The sequence below is a fragment of the Oncorhynchus nerka genome, linkage group LG2 (genome assembly GCF_034236695.1).
Source record: "Oncorhynchus nerka isolate Pitt River linkage group LG2, Oner_Uvic_2.0, whole genome shotgun sequence".
NCBI lineage: Eukaryota > Metazoa > Chordata > Actinopteri > Salmoniformes > Salmonidae > Oncorhynchus > Oncorhynchus nerka.
The window spans coordinates 14,982,276-15,003,623 of record NC_088397.1 but is presented as its reverse complement, the minus strand read 5'-3'; the positions used below and the strand labels follow the sequence as shown (position 1 = coordinate 15,003,623).

At 46.2% G+C, this 21,348-nt stretch overlaps 1 protein-coding gene across 1 annotated transcript in view; it reads right to left on the bottom strand.

Annotated features, from left to right (window-relative positions):
* Positions 1–21,348, bottom strand: part of LOC115125285 (tetraspanin-7-like) — a 62,007-nt gene that overhangs the window by 5,671 nt on the left and 34,988 nt on the right. The window contains exons 2-5 of the mRNA XM_065023677.1: positions 2,094–2,282; positions 1,073–1,147; positions 728–823; positions 44–199 (exon numbers count right to left, since the gene is read on the bottom strand). Of these exons, the coding sequence (XP_064879749.1) occupies positions 44–199; positions 728–823; positions 1,073–1,147; positions 2,094–2,282 (516 nt within the window). The remainder of the gene's footprint in view (positions 1–43; positions 200–727; positions 824–1,072; positions 1,148–2,093; positions 2,283–21,348) is intronic.

Below are 21,348 nucleotides of genomic sequence, written 5' to 3'. Positions count from 1 at the left end.
AGTGTGTACGGTGTGTGTCTGTCTGTCCGTGTGTGTGTCTGACCTGCTGGTGGACCTTGCTGGGGGCTATGGTGACATTGTGCAGGTCAGAAGCGTTACAGTCAGAGATGCTGGCACAGCAGCTGGGTGGGATGCCGTTGTTAGGGAACCAGATACTGGACAACCAGCTGGTGTAGTTCAACACACCACAGCATTTCAACTGGAGGGAGAGAGGGGGATGGAGAGAGAGAGAGAGGGAGAGAGAGAGAGAGAGGGAGAGAGAGAGAGAGAGGGGGGATGGAGAGAGAGCGAGAGAGGGATGGAGAGGGAGGGGAGAGAGACAGAGAGACAGAGAGAGACAGAGAGAGAGAGAGATGGAGAGAGAGAGAGAGGGAGGGGAGAGAGAGATAGAGAGGGAGGGATGGAGAGGGAGAGAGGGGAGGGGAGAGAGAGAGAGAGGGAGGGAGAGAGAGAGAGGGAAGAGAGAGAGAGAGGGAGGGGTGAGAGAGAGAGGGGGATGGAGAGAGAGCGAGAGAGGGAGGGGAGAGGGAGGGGAGAGAGAGAGAGAGCGACAGAGAGAGAGAGAGAGAGGGATGGAGAGGGAGGGGAGAGAGAGAGAGAGACAGAGAGAGAGAGAGATGGAGAGAGCAAGAGAGATAGAGCGTGAGGGGGTTGGATAGAGAGAGATTTATCACAGTCCGTTTTTAATCACAACCCTAATTTGGCTGTCAAAATGACCGTCACTCACACTGCGCTGCACATTGTCCACAGCCAGGCTCCTCTCGTCCTGGGAATTGTAGTTCTTCACTGCCTCACTGAAGGTCCTCTGGAAGGTTCCCTTTATCTGGGAACACAAACACAAAGTTCTTGTTGTGTTCATAGCTTCCCCCGTTGTGAAACAGATGGACACTCTGACTGATGAATTCTGCCCACCGGGCACACACTGGTTGAATCAACATTGTATCCACGTCAGTTCAACAAAATTACGTTGAACTAACGTGGAATAGACGTTGAATCGACATCTGTGCCCTGTGGGTGGGTACTCATGATTCTGTGGGTGAGTGCCAGAGGCAGGTATGGCAGGGCCACCTACCTCATGACGAAAGACAAAGCCGGAGATGCCAGCCACAAGCTCTGCCAGGAAGATCAGGGACAGGAACATGGCATACTGCAGAGAGAGGGCACACAGGGCGCCACAAAACGGACACTGAGTTACTGTGTATATTTTGCAGACTTTCTCACCCTTTGCTCACGATAAGATTCTCGAAACACTGCAAGGAACATTGAATGACAGTAGGAAAGGAAGACCTTTTTAGAAGGAAAGAAATCAAAAATGAAACAAAGACATAAACAAACCCACTGGGCACACACTGGATGAATTAACGTTGTTTCCATGTCATTTCAATGATATTATATACCACTGAGGAAGTACAGTTCCCGCGCAGCCCAGTCAAAACTGTTCGCTGCTCTGGCCCCCCAATGGTGGAACAAACTCCCTCACGACGCCAGGACAGCGGAGTCAATCACCACCTTCCGGAGACACCTGAAACCCCACCTCTTTCAGGAATACCTAGGATAGGATAAAGTAATCCTTCTCACCCCCTTAAAAGATTTAGATGCACTATTGTAAAGTGGCTGTTCCACTGGATGTCTTAAGGTGAACGCACCAATTTGTAAGTCGCTCTGGATAAGAGCGTCTGCTAAATGACTTAAATGTATTAAATGTATATTACTTTGAACCAATGTGGAACAGATGTTGAATTCTGTTTCTTCCCCAGTGGGAAGAAATAGACAAATTTGAGTTACTCGGATGACAACTTCTCCTAGCTCTCACCAGCTTCTCCTAGCCCTCGCCAGCTTCTCCTAGCCCTCACCAACTTCTCCTATCTCTCATTAACTTTTCCTAGCTCTCATCAACTTCTCCTAGCTCTCATCAACTTCTCCTAGCCCTCGCCAGCTTCTCCTAGCTCTCACCAACTTCTCCTAGCTCTCACCAACTTCTCCTAGCTCTCACCAACTTCTCCTAGCTCTCACCAACTTCTCCTAGCTCCCACCAACTTCTCCTAGCTCTCACCAACTTCTCCTAGCTCTCACCAACTTCTCCTAGCTCTCACCAGCTTGAGCATCCATGGGCTCCCGCGGCAGGTAGCGATGCATCCAAACAGTCCGAACACGATGATGCATGTTCCGGTGCCGATGAGAACATAAGGAGCGTTGGTGGAGCTGTCAGCGATGATAGATATGTACGCACCCAGCATAAACTTTCCCCATAGTCCCACAGCCAAGAGGATCGCCCCCGTGATCTGGACAGAGAGAAAGAGAGAGCGAGAGAGAGAGGGGCGAGAGAAGGTGAAAGAGCATTAGAGCCCTGTCACTAAAAAGTCATCAAGGGCATCACTGGAGGTTTCAGACCCATAGAGATGATCGGTGGCACAACTGTAACACAAACATCACAGCTTCATGCTAAATGACACGTTCATATGATATGAAATGTCAGTGGTCTGTTTAAGCAGTCAATTTCTCTGTGTAATAAACCATTGATTACACTGTAAATGATACACTGCCGATCTACTATAATGCTGTTAGTGGCACTGGAGATAGCTCTTTGCTGCCACCCAATGAAAGAAACTGAATCCTCACTGCATGGCTCATGAGACAGAAGAGAAAGCGATACATTTTATAGGCTCTTTTTTCTGGTTAGAAATAACTAAAACTTACTAAGTAGACCAGACCCAGCTGCTGTCAAGTTTTCAAGATATTTCACTTTCAAAATACAGAAATCATACCGTACGATGATTTCTGTATTTTGAAAGTTACATATCTTGAAAACTTGAGTGTCGACAAGCAAAAAATGTTGGGACAATGTCAACAATGGGTCAATGAAACAAATACCAATTCCATTAAGTAGATGGGAACTGTGAACATTTGTTTCAATGGAAAACAGCCTTTATGGGGTATCTTGATTTTTCCACCATCTTTGGCCCTACTCATGAATGATGACTGGTTCCTGACCATGTGTCATGACCAGGAAAAACTCCATATTCATAAGGCAAAAAAACTATTTTATTCGTGGAAGGTTAGTAGAACTTACGCCACAGGCTAGGATAATTAATGTAGCGGGTTAGGAGACTGAGGTTAAGGTTAGGAAATGGGTTAGGGTTAGGTTTAGCGAAAATGCTCTCCTAACCTACTATGAAAATCACTTTGTATCGAAGTGGCGTGAAAAGAGTGACTGAGTGAATGCAGGCCTTCCAAAAGCCCACCCAACACCAGCATGCATTAGTCGCTGTGGACTGAACACTTTGCTCTCTCTGTGATATAAACACTAGATGACTAATAGGAGACGCTGTCTTGAAGCATCCGCACCTCCATCTTGGCTCTAACCCTGGGTTATGATGCATTTTGTCAGTGCATCATACAAAACCATCTTCCCATTCTTTTATGTTGTTGTTATATTTGTGTGTTTCTGCTAGTGCTTATTATGTGCACCCAATGATGTATATAAACCCTGGATTGTGATTTCTATGTATTGGCCATTGAGAGGCGTTGAAGCCACCTGTCGGCCATATTGGCACTCCCCAGTAGGACCAGTCCTCCATAGGAATAAATGGGATGCTACTGTATTTCAGTTAAATGTTTCAAGAACATGCATTTAAGTATTTTTTTTGTTGACGTGGAGACAGTAACATTAGTAATAAAACAAATTATACTTTAAGGAAAATGTTTTCATATATTGTTATTTTATGTTTAGCTCACATAATATAATAGTATGCATTCATGTGTCTGTAACAGAATAAACGAGGCAAAAACAAATGTACACATTAATACATGCATTTCTATTGCTTTGAAAATGTGTTATACAACAGTGAGGGAGTGCCAACACAGCGCCCCCTATCAGTCATCTAGTGTATAAATAAATAATTGTGTGCACCAGACTATTCTGTGTAGAGCCCTCTAGTAGTGTGCTCTTGAACAGCAGATGGTGCTGTGGTTATTGGTAAAGACTGGAATTTGGTATTCTATTAGGATCCCTATTAGCTGTTGCAAAAGCAGCAGCTACTCTTCCTGGGGTCCAACACACAACATGAAACATAATACAGAATGACATAATACAGAACATCATTAGACAAGAACAGCTGAAGGAATACAGCAGTGGCAGGTCCACCTGTCCAGAGGAGAAGATGCCATTCCCTTTGATGAGGAAAAAAATCATACAAACTGTTCTGAACAGTGAGAGATTGTGGGTCTAGAAAGGTAGGCTACTACTATCTAACCTCAACGTGTAGCTGGTAAATTATTATTTTTCTTTAACCTTTATTTAACTTGGCAAGTCATTTAAGAACAAATTCTTATTAGGGTTTGGCCTACCCCGGCCAAATCCTAACAACGCTGGGCCAATTGTGCACCGTCCTATGGGACTCCCAATCACAGCCCATGGTGATACAGTCTGGAATTGAACCAGGGTCTGTAGTGACACCTCTAGCACTGAGCTGCAGGCCTTAGACGGCTGCACCACTCGGGAGCCCCACATACACAAAAAACATGACAGATGAATCTCCTCCTCCATATCATTAAATTAATGTGGAGTGAAAAGTGGGTTAATGTATTCACTTTTGGGATTTGTGGTCCTTGTTCAAAGCAGGGGTTCCACTCAAGGACTGGGTTCTCCATGGAGTTTCTCTCTATCTCTCCATTATTATTAATATAGGTATATTTTAGTCATTAATTAACATATGTGTAGTAGGGAAGATCAGGAATCAGGATTACATCTAAAATGACAATAACTGGAGTTCCTTTCTTTGTAAAACCAGTTAGCAGTTCGCAGGGTTAGGTCAAGGTTTTCTTCATTGTTAAGGCGGCTAGTCGTCCCTTACTAGCATAGCAATGACATCACTGAAGAAACTATCACCTCTGCCCTCAACCATAACTAAATATGCTTATCTTATCTCACCTTATAGCTTGTAGCCTCTGGTAGAAGCTCACTCCTTCCTAACACAAGCCAAAAGGCGTTGGCTCAGCTGGTGTGAGATGTGAACGCAGTATCATAAGACTCTTTGCCCACCAGTGCTCTGCCATAAAAATCAGCCTATTCAATATTTTATTTAACCAGGCAAGCCAGTTAAGAGCAAATTATTATTTACAATGACGGCCTAGGAACAGTGGGTTAACTGCCTTGTTCAGGGGCAGAACGGCAGATTTTTACCTTGTCAGCTCAGGGATTTGATCTTGCAACCTTTCGGTTACTAGTCCAAAACTCTAACCACTAGGCTACCTGCCGCCCCAAACCAATATGTGTCTAACCCACACAGAACAGCAGCAGAAGAAGACTTTATTGGAGATAAACACGGCAGAGAGGAAGCACATAGAAAAATGTTACCTAACCACTGATACAGGGTCAGATATTTTGTCATTCCCCTGATGGTTAAGTTTAGGATAGGTTAGAGAGATCTGATCCTAGATCTGTGGTAAAGGGCAACATCTACCTCGAGCAGTGGCACAGCGGTTGCATCCCAATGGCACCCTATTCCCTACATAGTGCACATCCCATAGGGCTCTGGTCAAAAGTAGTGCACTATATAGGGAGCCATTTGGGAAGCGTCACCTCCCTGTAGCCACCATGCGTTGGGAAATGTTGTTGTGATTCTGAGCATGTCTGGCGCTGGCCGTGCGTCAGAGGCCCGCTGACACATACAGAGCAGCCTGCCTGCCCCCCTTACTGTCTGCCTGCCTCCCTCCCTGCCCCCTCCCTGTCTGCCATTCTCCCTCCCTCCCTGTCTACTTGCCTGCCTCCCTGCCAGCCTGCCTGCCTGCTTCCCTGTCTGTCTGTCTCCCTCCCTCCCTCCCTGCCTGCCTGCCTGCCTGCCTGCCTGCCTGTCTGTCTGTCTGCCTGCCTGTCTGTCTGTCTCCCTCCCTGTCTGTCTGTCTCCCTCCCGGCCTCCCTGCCTGCCTGCCTGCCTGCCTGTCTGCCTGTCTGTCTGTCTGTCTGATTACCCAAGAACACAGCATGAGAAGGAACAGAAACACTCTCACAGGTGGAGTGAGTCAGGGAGGGCGAGAGAGAGAGAGAGAGAGAGAGAGAGAGAGAGAGAGTATTTAGTGTGAGATAGAAGAGAGAGAGAGAGATTAAAGAGTGCGAGAGGTGAGTCACTGCCCGACATGTAGCATGACACATAGACAGCGCTGTAGAACACATCTGAGAGATAGCATATGAGTGAGTTCTCGCTGTCCCCATCTCAAATCAAATCAAAATCAAATGAAATGTATTTGTCACATACACATGGTTAGCAGATGTTAATGCACTTGTAGTGAAATGCTTTTGCTTCTTGTTCCGACCATGCAGTAATATCTAACGAGTAATATAACATAACAATTTCACAACAACTACCTTATACACACAAGTGTAAAGGAATGAATACGAATATGTACATAAAAATATATGAATGAGTGATGCCCGAACGGCACAAGCAAGATGCAGTAGATGGTATAGAGTACAGTATATACATATGAGAAGAGTAATGTAGGGTGTGAAAACATTATATAAAGTGGCATTGTTAAAAGTGGCTAGTGATACATTACATCAAGATGGCAATATGCAGTAGATGGTATAGAGTACAGTATATACATATGAGATTAGTAATGTAGGGTATGAAAACAATATATATGTCACGTTCTGACCTTAGTTCCTTTGTTTTTGTCTTTGTTTTAGTCTGGTCAGGGCGTGAAGTTGGGGTGGGCAGTCTATGTTCCTTTTTTATAATTTTGGATTTCTGTGTTTGAGAACCATACCAGGCCAATCAGAGGCAGCTGTCAATCGTTGTCCCTGATTGAGAACCATACTTAGGTAGCCTGGTTTCACTTTTGAGTTGTGGGTGATTATTTTCTGTTCTGTGTTTTATTTCACCGTTCAGGACTGTTCGTTTGTCGTTTTATTGTTTTTGTTTCAGTGTTCACTATTCTTATTAAAAACAAGATGAACACCCACCACGCTGCGCTTTGGTCCTCTCCTTCATACGACGACTGTTACAGAATCACCCACCACCAAAGGACCAAGCAGCGTGGTAACGGCCAGCAGCAGCGATCTCCAGTCTCCTGGACATGGGAGGAGATCCTGGATGGCAAGGGACTCAGGGTACAGCCGGGAGAGTATCGCCGCCCCAAGGCAGAGCTGGAGGCAGCGAAAGCCGAGAGGCGGTGGTATTGAGGAGGCAGCACGGCAGCGCGGTTGGAAGCCCGAGAGGCAGTCCCAAAAAATTATTGGGGGGAGCACACGGGGAGTGTGGCTAAGTCAGGTAGGAGACCTGAGCCAACTCCCCGTGCTTACCATGGAGAGAGGGGGACCGGGCGGGCACCGTGTTATGCCGTGAGGCGCACGGTGTCCCCGGTGCGCAGGCATAGCCCGGTGCGGTACATAGCAGCGCCTCATATCGGCCGGGCTAGAGTGGGCATCGAGCCAGGTGCCATGAAGCCGGCTCAGCGCATCTGGTCTCCAGTGCGTCTCCTCGGGCCGGGGTACATGGCACCAGCCCTACGCATGGTGTCCCCGGTTCGCCAGCACAGCCCAGTGCGGGCTATGCCACCTCGCCGCACTGGCCTGGCTATGGGGAGCATTCAGCCAGGTAGGGTTGGGCAGGTGCAGTGCTCGAGACCCCCAGTGCGCCTCCACGGTGCGGTCTATCCGGTGCCTCCTCCACACACCAGGCCTCTGGTGGCAGCTCCCCGCACCAGGCTGTCTCTCCGTCTCCTCCCTACAGGTGCTCCCGTCTGTCCTGAGCTGCCAGAGCCGCCCGTCTGTCCTGAGCTGCCAGAGCCGCCCGTCTGTCCTGAGCTGCCAGAGCCGCCCGTCTGTCCTGAGCTGCCAGAGCCGCCCTTCTGTCCTGAGCTGCCAGAGCCGCCTGTCTGTCCTGAGCTGCCAGAGTCTCCCTTCTGTCCTGAGCTGCCAGAGTCTCCCGTCTGTCCTGAGCTGCCAGAGTCTCCCGTCTGTCGTGAGCTGCCAGAGTCTCCCGTCTGTCGTGAGCTGCCAGAGTCTCCCGTCTGTCGTGAGCTGCCAGAGCCGCCCGTCTGTCCTGAGCTGCCAGAGCCACCCGTCTGTCCTGAGCTGCAAGAGCCGCCCGTCAGTCAGGAGCTGCAAGAGCCGCCCGTCAGTCAGGAGCTGCCAGAGCCGTCCGTCAGTCAGGAGCTGCCAGAGCCGTCCGTCAGTCAGGAGCTGCCAGAGCCGTCCATCAGTCAGGAGCTGCCAGAGCCGTCCGTCAGCCAGGAGCTGCCAGAACCGCCCTTCACTCCGGAGCTGCCGAAGTCTCCCGCCTGTCCGGTGCTGCCGGAATCTCCCGTCCGTCCGGTGCTGCCGGAATCTCCCGTCCCTTCGGGACCTAGGGTCCCCAGTCCAAGGTCGGCAGCGAGGGTCGCCGCTCTAAAGAGGCCACGGAGGCAGGTGAAGAGGTGGACAAAAACTATGGTGGAGTGGGGTCCACGTCCCGCGCCAGAGCCGCCACCGCGGACAGACGCCCACCCAGGTTCAGGTTTTGCGGCCGGAGTCCGCACCTTTGAGGGGGGTGTACTGTCACGTTCTGACCTTAGTTCCTTTGTTTTTGTCTTTGTTTTAGTATGGTCAGGGCGTGAGTTGGGGTGGGCAGTCTGTTCCTTTTTCTATAATTTTGGATTTCTGTGTTTGGCCTGGTATGGTTCTCAATCAGAGGCAGCTGTCAATCGTTGTCCCTGATTGAGAACCATACTTAGGTAGCCTGGTTTCACTTTTGAGTTGTGGGTGATTATTTTCTGGTCTGTGTTTTATTTCACCGTTCAGGACTGTTCGCTTGTCGTTTTATTGTTTTTGTTTCAGTGTTCACTATTCTAATTAAAAACAAGATGAACACTTACCATGCTGCGCTTTGGTCCTCTCCTTCATACGACGACCGTTACAATATAAAGTGGCATTGTTTAAAGTGGCTAGTGATACATTTAATTACATCAAGATGGCAAGATGCAGTAGATGGTTTAGCGTACAGTATATACATATGAGCATTATATAAAGTGGCTAGTGATAAATTGATTACATCAATTTTTCCATTATTAAAGTGGCTAGAGTTGAGTCAGTATGTTGGCAGCAGCCACTCAATGTTAGTGATGGCTGTTTAACAGTCTGATGGCCTTGAGATAGAAGCTGTTTTTCAGTCTCTCTGTCTCTGCTTTGATGCACCTGTGCTGACCTCGCCTTCTGGATGATAGTGGGGTGAACAGGCAGTGGCTCAGGTGGTTGTTGTCCTTGATGATCTTTTTGGCCTTCCTGTGACATCGGGTGGTGTAGGTGTCCTGGAGGGGAGGTAGTTTGCACCCGGTGATGCGTTGTGCAGACCTCACTACCCTCTGGAGAGCCTTATGGTTATGGGCGGAGCAGCTGCCGTACCAGGCGGTGATACAGCCCGACAGGATGCTCTCGATTGTGCATCTGTAAAAGTTTGTGAGTGTTTTTGGTGACAAGCCGAATTTCTTCAGCCTCCTGAGGTTGAAGAGGCGCTGCTGCGCCTTATTCACCACGCTGTCTGTGTACACCGAGGAACTTAAAACTTTCCACCCTCTGCACTACTGTCAAGTCAATGTAGATAGGGGGCTGCTCCCTCTGCTGTTTCCTGAAGTCCACGATCATCTCCTTTGTTTTGTTGACATTGAGTGTGAGGTTATTTTCCTGACATCACACTCCGAGGGCCCTCACCTCCTCCCTGTAGGCCGTCTCGTCGTTGTTGGTAATCAAGCCTACCACTGTTGTGTCGTCTGCAAACTTGATGATTGAGTTGGAGGCGTGCACGGCCACGCAGTCGTGGGTGAACAGGGAGTACAGGAGAGGGCTGAGAACGCACCCTTGTGGGGACCCAGTGTTTAGGATCAGCGGGGTGGAGATGTTGTCACCTACCCTCCCCACCTGGGGGCGGCCCGTCAGGAAGTCCAGGACCCAATTGCACAGGGCGGGGTCAGGCCCAGGGTCTCGAGCTTAATGACGAGTTTGGAGGGTACTATGGTGTTAAATGCTGAGCTTTAATCGATGAACAGCATTCTCACATAGGTATTCCTCTTGTCCAGATGGGTTAGGGCAGTGTGCAGTGTGATGGCGATTGCGTCGTCTGTGGACCTATTGGGGCGGTAAGCAAATTGGAGTGGGTCTAGGGTGTCAGGTAGGGTGGAGGTGATATGGTCCTTGACTAGTCTCTCAAAGCACTTCATGATGACAGAAGTGAGTGCAACAGGGAGGTAGTCATTTAGCTCAGTTACCTCAGCTTTCTTGGGAACAGGAACAATGGTGGCCCTCTTGAAACATGTGGGAACAGCAGACTGGGATAAGGATTTATTGAATATGTCTGTAAACACACCAGCCAGCTGGTCTGCGCATGCTCTGAGGATGTGGCCGGGGATGCTGTCTGGGCCTGCAGCCTTGCGAGGGTTAACACGTTTAAATGTTTTACTCACATTGGCTACAGTGAAGGAGAGCCCGCAGGTTTTGGTAGCGGGCCATGTCAGTGACACTGTATTGTCCTCAAAGTGAGCAAAAAAGTTGTTTAGTCTGTCTGGGAGCAAGGCATTGTGGTCCGCGACGGGGCTGGTTTTTCTTTTGTAGTCCGTGATTGACTGTAGACCCTGCCACATACCTCTCGTGTCTGAGCCGTTGAATTGCGACTCCACTTTGTCTCTATACTGACGCTTAGCCTGTTTGATTGCCTTGTGGAGGGAATAGCTACACTGTTTGTATTTGGTCATGTATCCTCTCACCTTGCCCTGATTAAAAGCAGTGGTTTGCGCTTTCAGTTTTGCGTGAATGCTGCCAACAATCCACGGTCTGTGGTTGGGGAATGTTTTAATAGACGCTGTGGGTACAACATCACCGATGCACTTGCCAATAAACTCGCTCACCGAATCAGCGTATTCATCAATGTTGTTGTTCGACGTTATGCAGAACATATCCCAGTCCATGTGATCGAAGCAATCTTGAAGCATGGAATCCGATTGGTCTGACCAGCGTTGAACAGACCTGAGCCCGGGTGCTTCCTGTTTTAGTTTCTTTCTATAGGCTGGAAGCAACAAAATGGAGTCGTGGTCATCTTTTCCGAAGGGAGGGCAGGGGAGGGCCTTATATGCGTTGCGGAAGTTAGAATAACAGTGATCTAGGGGTTTTCCAGCCCTGGTAGCACAATCAATATGCTGCTAGAATTTGGGGAGCCTTGTTTTCAGATTAGGCTTGTTAAAATCCCCAGCTACAATAAATGCAGCCTCAGGATATGTGGTTTCCAGTTTACATAGAGTCGAATGAAGTTCTTTCAGGGCTGTCGATGTGTCTGCTTATGGGGGAATATACACGACTGTGATTATGATCGAAGAGAATTCTCTTGGTAGATAATGCGGTCGGCATTTAATTGTGATGAATTCTAAGTCAGGTGAACAAAAGGTCTTGAGTTCCTGTATGTTGTTATGATCACACCACGTCTCGTTAATCATAAGGCATACCCCCCCCGCCCTTCTTCTTACCAGAGAGATGCTTGTATCTGTCGGCGCGATGCGTGAAGAAACCAGGTGGCTGTACCGACTCAGATAGCGTGTCTCGAGTGAGCCATGTTTCCATGAAACAAAGAACGTTACAGTCTCTGATGTCTCTCTGGAAGGCAACTCTTGCTCGGATTTCGTCTACCTTGTTGTCAAGAGACTGGACATTGGCGAGTAGTATGCTCGGGAGCGGTGCGCGATGTACACTACGTACATACTATGTACGTACTATGTACACTACGGAGTCTGACCAGAAGACTGCTCCATCTGCCCCTTCTACGGTGTTGTTGTTTTGGGTCGCCGGCTGGGATCCGATCCATTGTCCTGGGTGGTGGGCCAAACAGAGGATCCGCTTCGGGAAAGTCGTATTCCTGATCGTAATGTTGGTGAGTTGACGTTGCTCTTATATCCAATAGTTCCTCCCAACTGTATGTAATAAAACCTAAGATTTTCTGGGGTAGCATTGTAAGAAATTACACATAAAAAAACTAAATACTGCATAGTTTCCTAGGAACGCGAAGCGAGGCGGCCATCTCTGTCGGCGCCGGAAGTGTTGCCCATCCACCATTCCTTTTCTAGTAATGTCTGGGAGCAGCGGTAGGTTCATTTCCCTGTAATGTACCGTTCCCCAGTCCCCAGTTTCCTCTCCTCTAAAGTGTTCAAGTCTTATTCAACGTGACACTATGAATGATTCATGGAGCCATCTGATGTAGCAAGCGAGGGGCTTCCCTCCCCTACATGCTCCATCAGCAGGGGGTACCATCCTAGGCAGGAGGGATTAAGGTTAGAGGGTGTGTGTGTGTGTGTGTGTGTGTGTGTGTGTGTGTGTGTGTGTGTGTGTGTGTGTGTGTGTGTGTGTGTGTGTGTGTGTGGACTGACAAAAAGAGCCCCAGCTAAAATGAAGCAGAGGCCCTGTGGGGTGTGTTGCAGTCGGCGGCCACATTGGCCTCAGTTAACTCAGCAGGGCTATGTGTTTAAGTATTTATGTGTACTGTATATTATCTCAGCTGTGACGTTACACCACAGTCATGAGACATGGTCATAGGGTTTCAACCCTTTATTACCAGTTACACTGCACGTGTTTCGGTTACAGTAGAAATAAATTCTACATCTGAAACACAAATGTTTACACGATCCTAGATGACGAAGTCCCTTTACAATGTGATGTACTGTATGTAGCCTATGTTGATTTTGAGTGAACTAGGGCTTTCAGAGTTGGAATAGGTAAGTCAGCCATTTTACCTATAAACACTGAAGTTCCCAGTCTGTTAAAGTGAGCCACTTTTATCAGAGTCCGTCGCGGATGGTGCACAGGAGCTAGTTTCATTTCAACACCAGATTGGAGTCTTCACACAGCCTGACAGAAGTAATGGAATTCGTCAGCTATGACAATTTTCCCTCCGGACATTCTCCTCATCCGTCTAGCGCCGCAGCTGCCGGCCTCGCAGAAATACAAAATGAGGTTTGTGAAGATAGTGGTACAACCACATGCTGTTTTTTACTGACGATGGGTTTGAGGTAATATTTCTTGGCAAGCTACCAGCACCCAATACATATGGTTGATAGAAAACCATTTGTGGCTGTTAATTAATATACAGAACAAGAAAGGAACTAGAAATAAGAGCACCATGACAACTACTCAGACGTTGTTCCAAGCAGAGTTGCCACTGAAGGTTGAGCTCTAAATGTTTTGTGATGTCAGGATTGCTCATATCCAGAGACACTTGATGTAGATGAAATGTAATGTAGCGGCCTAGTTGGCTGAGCTAGCTTGAAAAGATCCACAACACCCAAAACTTTTCTAGACAGGACTAGACTTCCAAGAACTGAGGTGGCACAATATGTACTCTAGTGTGATTTCACTTCCACATCTCATAGTGTGATACGTAGAGGTGTCAGAATCCTGTCCTGGAGCTGAGGTATTGGGCCGACAGCAACAACTGTTCAACATGTTTTGATTGTCTTACTTATTGCTCTCTTCTAGCACTCTCCTGACTCTCCTCAACAGAGTGGCTCAGTGATACCAAGAACATCCACAGAAAAACACTAACAGAAAGAGATTTGTCGCCAAACAATAATGAATAATTGATTAGATTTAGAGAGCTTTTCCAGATGCTCAGACTAGACGCTTCACATTGTGTAAGAGGAAACACACGTTATCCACCACCACTGGGCAGGGACTGTGATTGGAGGTGCCTCTATGTATAAATGAGAGGGCCGGGGCCGAGGGCCGGGGCCGAGGGCCTGAGCCGAGGGCTGGGGCCGAGCCCTGACTAATGGTCTGACCATCTGCCCTGGCAGGTGCACTGACGCTCATGCAAACATGAGACGACATCGCACCTTTATGCTGTGCCACTGTGAGCTGCAGGAAGAGCCTTTGAGATAGAGCTTTAGCTTCGGTAGAAATACAGTAAGGGGAACATGATGAAGAGACACACATGCACGGCATTTAGGTAGGAGACCCTCTTGGATCATTATTATTCTGTATCTGAAAGCCAAGCAAGGCACTTGTGTTTGCTTTGGTGTTGCATCAACAGGAATTGCTGCTCTGTTTTGCTCTGTTCTGTTTTGCTCTGTTCTGCTCTGTTCAGCCCTGTTCTGTTCTGTTATGTTCAGCTCTGTTGTGCTTTGTTCTGTTATTTTCTGCTCTTCTCTGTTTGGTTCTGCTCTGTTTCTTTGGATCCTGATGTTCCTGGAGCAGGGAAGCAGGGGGAGCCACACCCCTATGTTCCCTATAGGATTCCAGCCACTCACAGCAGGACTACAGTCACACTCCATCCTCCCCTAGGAGCCAGCTAAACAACACTGAGCCACTTCCTGACAGATTAAACACAGCACATTAATGATGCCTGGAGGAAACCACCAACAACAACAGAGCAGACACCTTTTAACAAGCCGCTCATCTGGCTCACACCCTCATCCAGCCTTTTTCCTTTAAAAACAACACGGCTACAATCAAACCAGACAGACAAAAGAAGCTGTGGGAGATACAGGGACTCAGTGTGTCCCCAGAACAGTCGCTCACTGGATGGCAGAGCGGGAGAATTGGCAGGGAGGGTGATGTAGAAATGAAAAGAGCACTTTAGATTTCAAAGGGGAAGCGCACCCCTCCTTCTCCCCTTAGCAGAGACATGATCAAAGGTACTGTTGTTCTATGGGCGCTCAAAGCCAGGCTCTTATCGTTGAATCTTGTTCAAATAAAATAGTTTTTTGTTTGTTATTTATTTGTTTACTATAGGATGGGGGGGTTGAAGGGGGACTAGAATCAGAGTGAAAACGAAACCCCAATCTGAATTCTGTTACAGAAATCTTGACACCTGACTGTGTTTTATTGAAACTCCAATGTGGTGTTCAAGAAATGTTATGTTGCATAACTGACGGCCCACATGAAGAAATACTTACTATGGATTTCTGTAGTATACTGTAGAATACTATACTACACATTGTAGTATCCCTCAATCATGTGTAGTACTTACTATAGAATTGTATAGTACACTGTAGAATACTATAGTTAATACTACAGTATTATCCCCAAAAAACAGAATGTCTGCAAAAACACAACAGTCTGTAAAAACACAACAGTTTTTTAACTGTAGTAACAGTACCGTTTTAATTTGCATATAACCTGCCTATTCCCCTCCCCCATATCCCAATTTGTGCCAGCCATAAGTGAGAAACCTACATGCCAAGTACAGTATAGACCATATATTGTGTTATAGAAAAGAACTGAAGCTCTCAACTATCCATTCAGACTCCAGTCCTACCTGCCTACAGGTTATGGACAATTTGCTTTTTTATAATTTGTCCAGCAGGATAATAAAAAATAATAAAATAAAAACACTATAGTAAATACTACAGTAATGACTACAAAAACACTATAGCAAATACTACAGTAATGTCTACAAAAACACTATAGCAAATACTACAGTAGTGTCTACAAAAACACTATAGTAAATACTACAGTAGTGTCCACAAAAACACTATAGTAAATACTACAGTAGTGTCCACAAAAACACTATAGTAAGTACTACAGTAGTGTCTACAAAAAACACTATAGTAAGTACTACAGTAGTGTCTACAAAAACACTATAGTAAGTACTACAGTAATGTCTACAAAAACACTATAGTAAATACTACAGTAGTGTCTACAAAAACACTATAGTAAATACTACAGTAATGTCTACAAAAACACTATAGTAAATACTACAGTAATGTCTACAAAAACACTATAGTAAATACTACAGTAGTGTCCACAAAAACACTACAGTAATTAATTTGTGACAGCATGGATCAGAAAGTTTGATTTAGCTTGATTACAATGATTGCTTTGTTGCGGGCCATTAAATTAACTCAGTCTGTGTAGTGAGTGGTCAATAACATTCATCTCTGAAATACAAACATTCTACTCCAGAGGACGTTGGTGTTTCTAGATTGAATCTGTGCTTCTAATGTAACCAACTGGAACTACAACAATGATAGAACTCCAAGATGACTCTGTAATGCATGTTGATGGGGGTCAACAACAGAATTCTCTACATCATTGGAGGTAACGAACACAGACAAAGAAGACAAGACGGGAAGTGTTGTGCTCGTCAAGGTGGATAATGACATCCTAAAATGGTCCTTAAAGTGACAGCCATATTGTGCATCCTTGGCTGAGCACACCATAGGCTTCCGTCTCGGCACTACTCTTCAAACCCAGAGGGATTGACTGTGCTTCCGAAGTGGAAAAGGAAGATGGAAATGATTGCATTTATACTGTACATTAGGGTTGACTACTCTGAGCTATACAGTAGTAGCTGAAACAGCTAGCAGAGACTGAAGGTAAGGTTACCTCTCAAACATGGTTTATATGTAAATGTCTGTTCACTTTTGATTAATGAGAGGGAAGGAGAGGGAGAGAGAGACGAAGAGAGAGGGAGAGAGAGACAAAGAGAGAGGTAGAGAGAGACAAAGAGAGAGAGAGAGAAACAGGGACAAAGAGAGAGGGAGAGAGAGACAAAGAGAGAGAGAGAGAAACAGGGACAAAGAGAGAGGGAGAGAGAGACAAAAAGAGAGGCAGAGAAAATGTGAAAGAGAAACAAACGGAGATGGCAGAATGAGGGGGATAGAGAGATTCACATTATTCACTGGTGCTGGCAGGGTTTCTGAGTTGGACTGATCATTAGTTCATTAAAGGCTCAACATGGTGCCAAATAAAGTACGATGCTTGGGAATGAAACTATAAGCTCAACAAGGCTCCCTTGCTCTCTCAGCAAAGCTGTGGGTCCATTCTACAGTGAAGGCACCAAACTAAACCAGGCAATACACAGAACCAACGGGGGGTTCATCTCCATGGCAACGGCAGTCTCAGCAGCCCGCCTGCCTGCCAGCTAGCCTGCGTGGCCATGAGAGTTACTATTGTGCTGTGTTGGTCTCACTATAACCTGCCATTGTCCCTGTTTTCACATCCAATACTTTTCTTCTGCGCCATGTTGTTATTGGATAGGTGTAATAACAGGCAGCCTGGCAGGCAGCAGTGTTGTTATTAGATAGGTGTAATAACAGGCAGCCTGGCAGGCAGTATTGTTGTTATTAGATAGGTGTAATAACAGGCAGCATTGTTGTTATTAGATAGGTGTAATAACAGGCAGCCTGGCAGGCAGCAGTGTTGTTATTAGATAGGTGTAATAACAGGCAGCCTGGCAGGCAGTATTGTTGTTATTAGATAGGTGTAATAACAGGCAGCCTGGCAGGCAGCAGTGTTGATATTAGATAGGTGTAATAACAGGCAGCCTGGCAGGCAGTATTGTTGTTATTACATAGGTGTAATAACAGGCAGCCTGTCAGGCAGCAGTGTTGTTATTAGATAGGTGTAATAACAGGCAGCCTGTCAGGCAGTATTGTTGTTATTAGATAGGTGTAATAACAGGCAGCCTGGCAGGCAGCAGTGTTGTTATTAGATAGGTGTAATAACAGGCAGCCTGGCAGGCAGTATTGTTGTTATTGGATATGTGTGATAACAGGCAGCCTGGTAGGCAGTATTGTTGTTATTGGACATGTGTGATAACAGGCAGCCTGGCAGGCAGCAGTGTTGTTATTAGATAGGTGTAGAAAACAGGCAGCCTGGCAGGCAGCAGTGTTGTTATTGGATTTGTGTAATAACAGGCAGCCTGACAGGCAGTATTGTTGTTATTAGATAGGTGTAAAAAACAGACAGCCTGGCAGGCAGTATTGTTGTTATTGGATAGGTGTAGAAAACAGGCAGCCTGGCAGGCAGCAGTGTTGTTATTAGATAGGTGTAATAACAGGAAGCCTGGCAGGCAGTATTGTTGTTATTAGATAGGTGTAATAACAGGCAGCCTGGCAGGCAGCAGTGTTGATATTAGATAGGTGTAATAACAGGCAGCCTGGCAGGCAGTATTGTTGTTATTGGATATGTGTGATAACAGGCAGCCTGGTAGGCAGTATTGTTGTTATTGGATATGTGTGATAACAGGCAGCCTGGCAAGCAGTATTGTTGTTATTAGATAGGTGTAGAAAACAGGCAGCCTGGCAGGCAGCAGTGTTGTTATTGGATTTGTGTAATAACAGGCAGCCTGACAGGCAGTATTGTTGTTATTAGATAGGTGTAAAAAACAGACAGCCTGGCAGGCAGTATTGTTGTTATTGGATAGGTGTAGAAAACAGGCAGCCTGGCAGGCAGTATTGTTGTTATTAGATAGGTGTAGAAAACAGGCAGCCTGGCAGGCAGCAATGTTGTTATTGGATATGTGTAATAACAGACAGCCTGGCAGGCAGTATTGTTGTTATTAGATAGGTGTAATAACATGCAGCCTGTCAGGCAGTATTGTTTTTATTGGATATGTGTGATAACAGGCAGCCTGGCAGGCAGTATTGTTGTTATTAGATATGTGTAAAAAACAGGCAGCCTGTCAGGCAGTATTGTTGTTATTAGATAGGTGTAGAAAACAGGCAGCCTGGCAGGCAGCAGTGTTGTTATTGGATATGTGTAAAAAACAGGCAGCCTGGCAGGCAGTATTGTTGTTATTAGATAGGTGTAGAAAACAGGCAGCCTGGCAGGCAGCAGTGTTGTTATTGGATATGTGTAATAACAGGCAGCCTGGCAGGCAGTATTGTTGTTATTAGATATGTGTAAAAAACAGGCAGCCTGACAGGCAGCAGTGTTGTTATTGGATATGTGTAATAACAGGCAGCCTGGCAGGCAGTATTGTTGTTATTAGATAGGTGTAAAAAAAAACGGCAGCCTGGCAGGCAGTATTGTTGTTATTGGATATGTGTGATAACAGACAGCCTGGAAGGCAGTATTGTTGTTATTAGATAGGTGTAAAAAAAACAGGCAGCATGGCAGGCAGTATTGTTGTTATTAGATAGGTGTAATAACAGGCAGCCTGGCAGGCAGTATTGTTGTTATTAGATAGGTGTAATAACAGGCAGCCTGTCAGGCAGTATTGTTGTTATTGGATATGTGTGATAACAGGCAGCCTGGCAGGCAGTATTGTTGTTATTAGATAGTTGTAAAAAACAGGCAGCCTGGTAGGCAGTATTGTTGTTATTAGATAGGTGTAGAAAACAGGCAGCCTGGCAGGCAGCAGTGTTGTTATTAGATAGGTGTAGAAAACAGGCAGCCTGGCAGGCAGTATTGTTGTTATTAGATAGGTGTAGAAAACAGGCAGCCTGGCAGGCAGCAGTGTTGTTATTGGATATGTGTAATAACAGGCAGCCTGGCAGGCAGTATTGTTGTTATTAGATAGGTGTAATAACAGGCAGCCTGGCAGGCAGCAGTGTTGATATTAGATAGGTGTAATAACAGGCAGCCTGGCAGGCAGTATTGTTGTTATTGGATATGTGTGATAACAGGCAGCCTGGTAGGCAGTATTGTTGTTATTGGATATGTGTGATAACAGGCAGCCTGGCAGGCAGTATTGTTGTTATTAGATAGGTGTAGAAAACAGGCAGCCTGGCAGGCAGCAGTGTTGTTATTAGATAGGTGTAGAAAACAGGCAGCCTGGCAGGCAGCAGTGTTGTTATTGGATTTGTGTAATAACAGGCAGCCTGACAGGCAGCAGTGTTGTTATTAGATAGGTGTAATAACAGGCAGCCTGGCAGGCAGTATTGTTGTTATTAGATAGGTGTAATAACAGGCAGCCTGGCAGGCAGCAGTGTTGATATTAGATAGGTGTAATAACAGGCAGCCTGGCAGGCAGTATTGTTGTTATTGGATATGTGTGATAACAGGCAGCCTGGTAGGCAGTATTGTTGTTATTGGATATGTGTGATAACAGGCAGCCTGGCAGGCAGTATTGTTGTTATTAGATAGGTGTAGAAAACAGGCAGCCTGGCAGGCAGCAGTGTTGTTATTAGATAGGTGTAGAAAACAGGCAGCCTGGCAGGCAGCAGTGTTGTTATTGGATTTGTGTAATAACAGGCAGCCTGACAGGCAGTATTGTTGTTATTAGATAGGTGTAAAAAACAGACAGCCTGGCAGGCAGTATTGTTGTTATTGGATACGTGTAGAAAACAGGCAGCCTGGCAGGCAGTATTGTTGTTATTAGATAGGTGTAGAAAACAGGCAGCCTGGCAGGCAGCAATGTTGCTATTGGATATGTGTAATAACAGACAGCCTGGCAGGCAGTATTGTTGTTATTAGATAGGTGTAATAACATGCAGCCTGTCAGGCAGTATTGTTTTTATTGGATATGTGTGATAACAGGCAGCCTGGCAGGCAGTATTGTTGTTATTAGATATGTGTAAAAAAACAGGCAGCCTGGCAGGCAGTATTGTTGTTATTAGATAGGTGTAGAAAACAGGCAGCCTGGCAGGCAGCAGTGTTGTTATTAGATAGGTGTAGAAAACAGGCAGCCTGGCAGGCAGTATTGTTGTTATTAGATAGGTGTAGAAAACAGGCAGCCTGGCAGGCAGCAGTGTTGTTATTGGATATGTGTAATAACAGGCAGCCTGGCAGGCAGCAGTGTTGTTATTGGATATGTGTAATAACAGGCAGCCTGGCAGGCAGTATTGTTGTTATTAGATATGTGTAAAAAACAGGCAGCCTGACAGGCAGCAGTGTTGTTATTGGATATGTGTAATAACAGGCAGCCTGGCAGGCAGTATTGTTGTTATTAGATAGGTGTAAAAAAAAAAACGGCAGCCTGGCAGGCAGTATTGTTGTTATTGGATATGTGTGATAACAGACAGCCTGGAAGGCAGTATTGTTGTTATTAGATAGGTGTAAAAAAACAGGCAGCATGGCAGGCAGTATTGTTGTTATTAGATAGGTGTAATAACAGACAGCCTAGCAGGCAGTATTGTTGTTATTAGATAGGTGTAATAACAGGCAGCCTGTCAGGCAGTATTGTTGTTATTGGATATGTGTGATAACAGGCAGCCTGGCAGGCAGTATTGTTGTTATTAGATAGGTGTAGAAAACAGGCAGCCTGGCAGGCAGCAGTGTTGTTATTAGATAGGTGTAGAAAACAGGCAGCCTGGCAGGCAGTATTGTTGTTATTAGATAGGTGTAGTAAACATGCAGCCTGGCAGGCAGCAGTGTTTTATTGGATATGTGTAATAACAGGCAGCCTGGCAGGCAGTATTGTTGTTATTAGATAGGTGTAATAACAGGCAGCCTGGCAGGCAGCAGTGTTGATATTAGATAGGTGTAATAACAGGCAGCCTGGCAGGCAGTATTGTTGTTATTGGATATGTGTGATAACAGGCAGCCTGGTAGGCAGTATTGTTGTTATTGGATATGTGTGATAACAGGCAGCCTGGCAGGCAGTATTGTTGTTATTAGATAGGTGTAGAAAACAGGCAGCCTGGCAGGCAGCAGTGTTGTTATTAGATAGG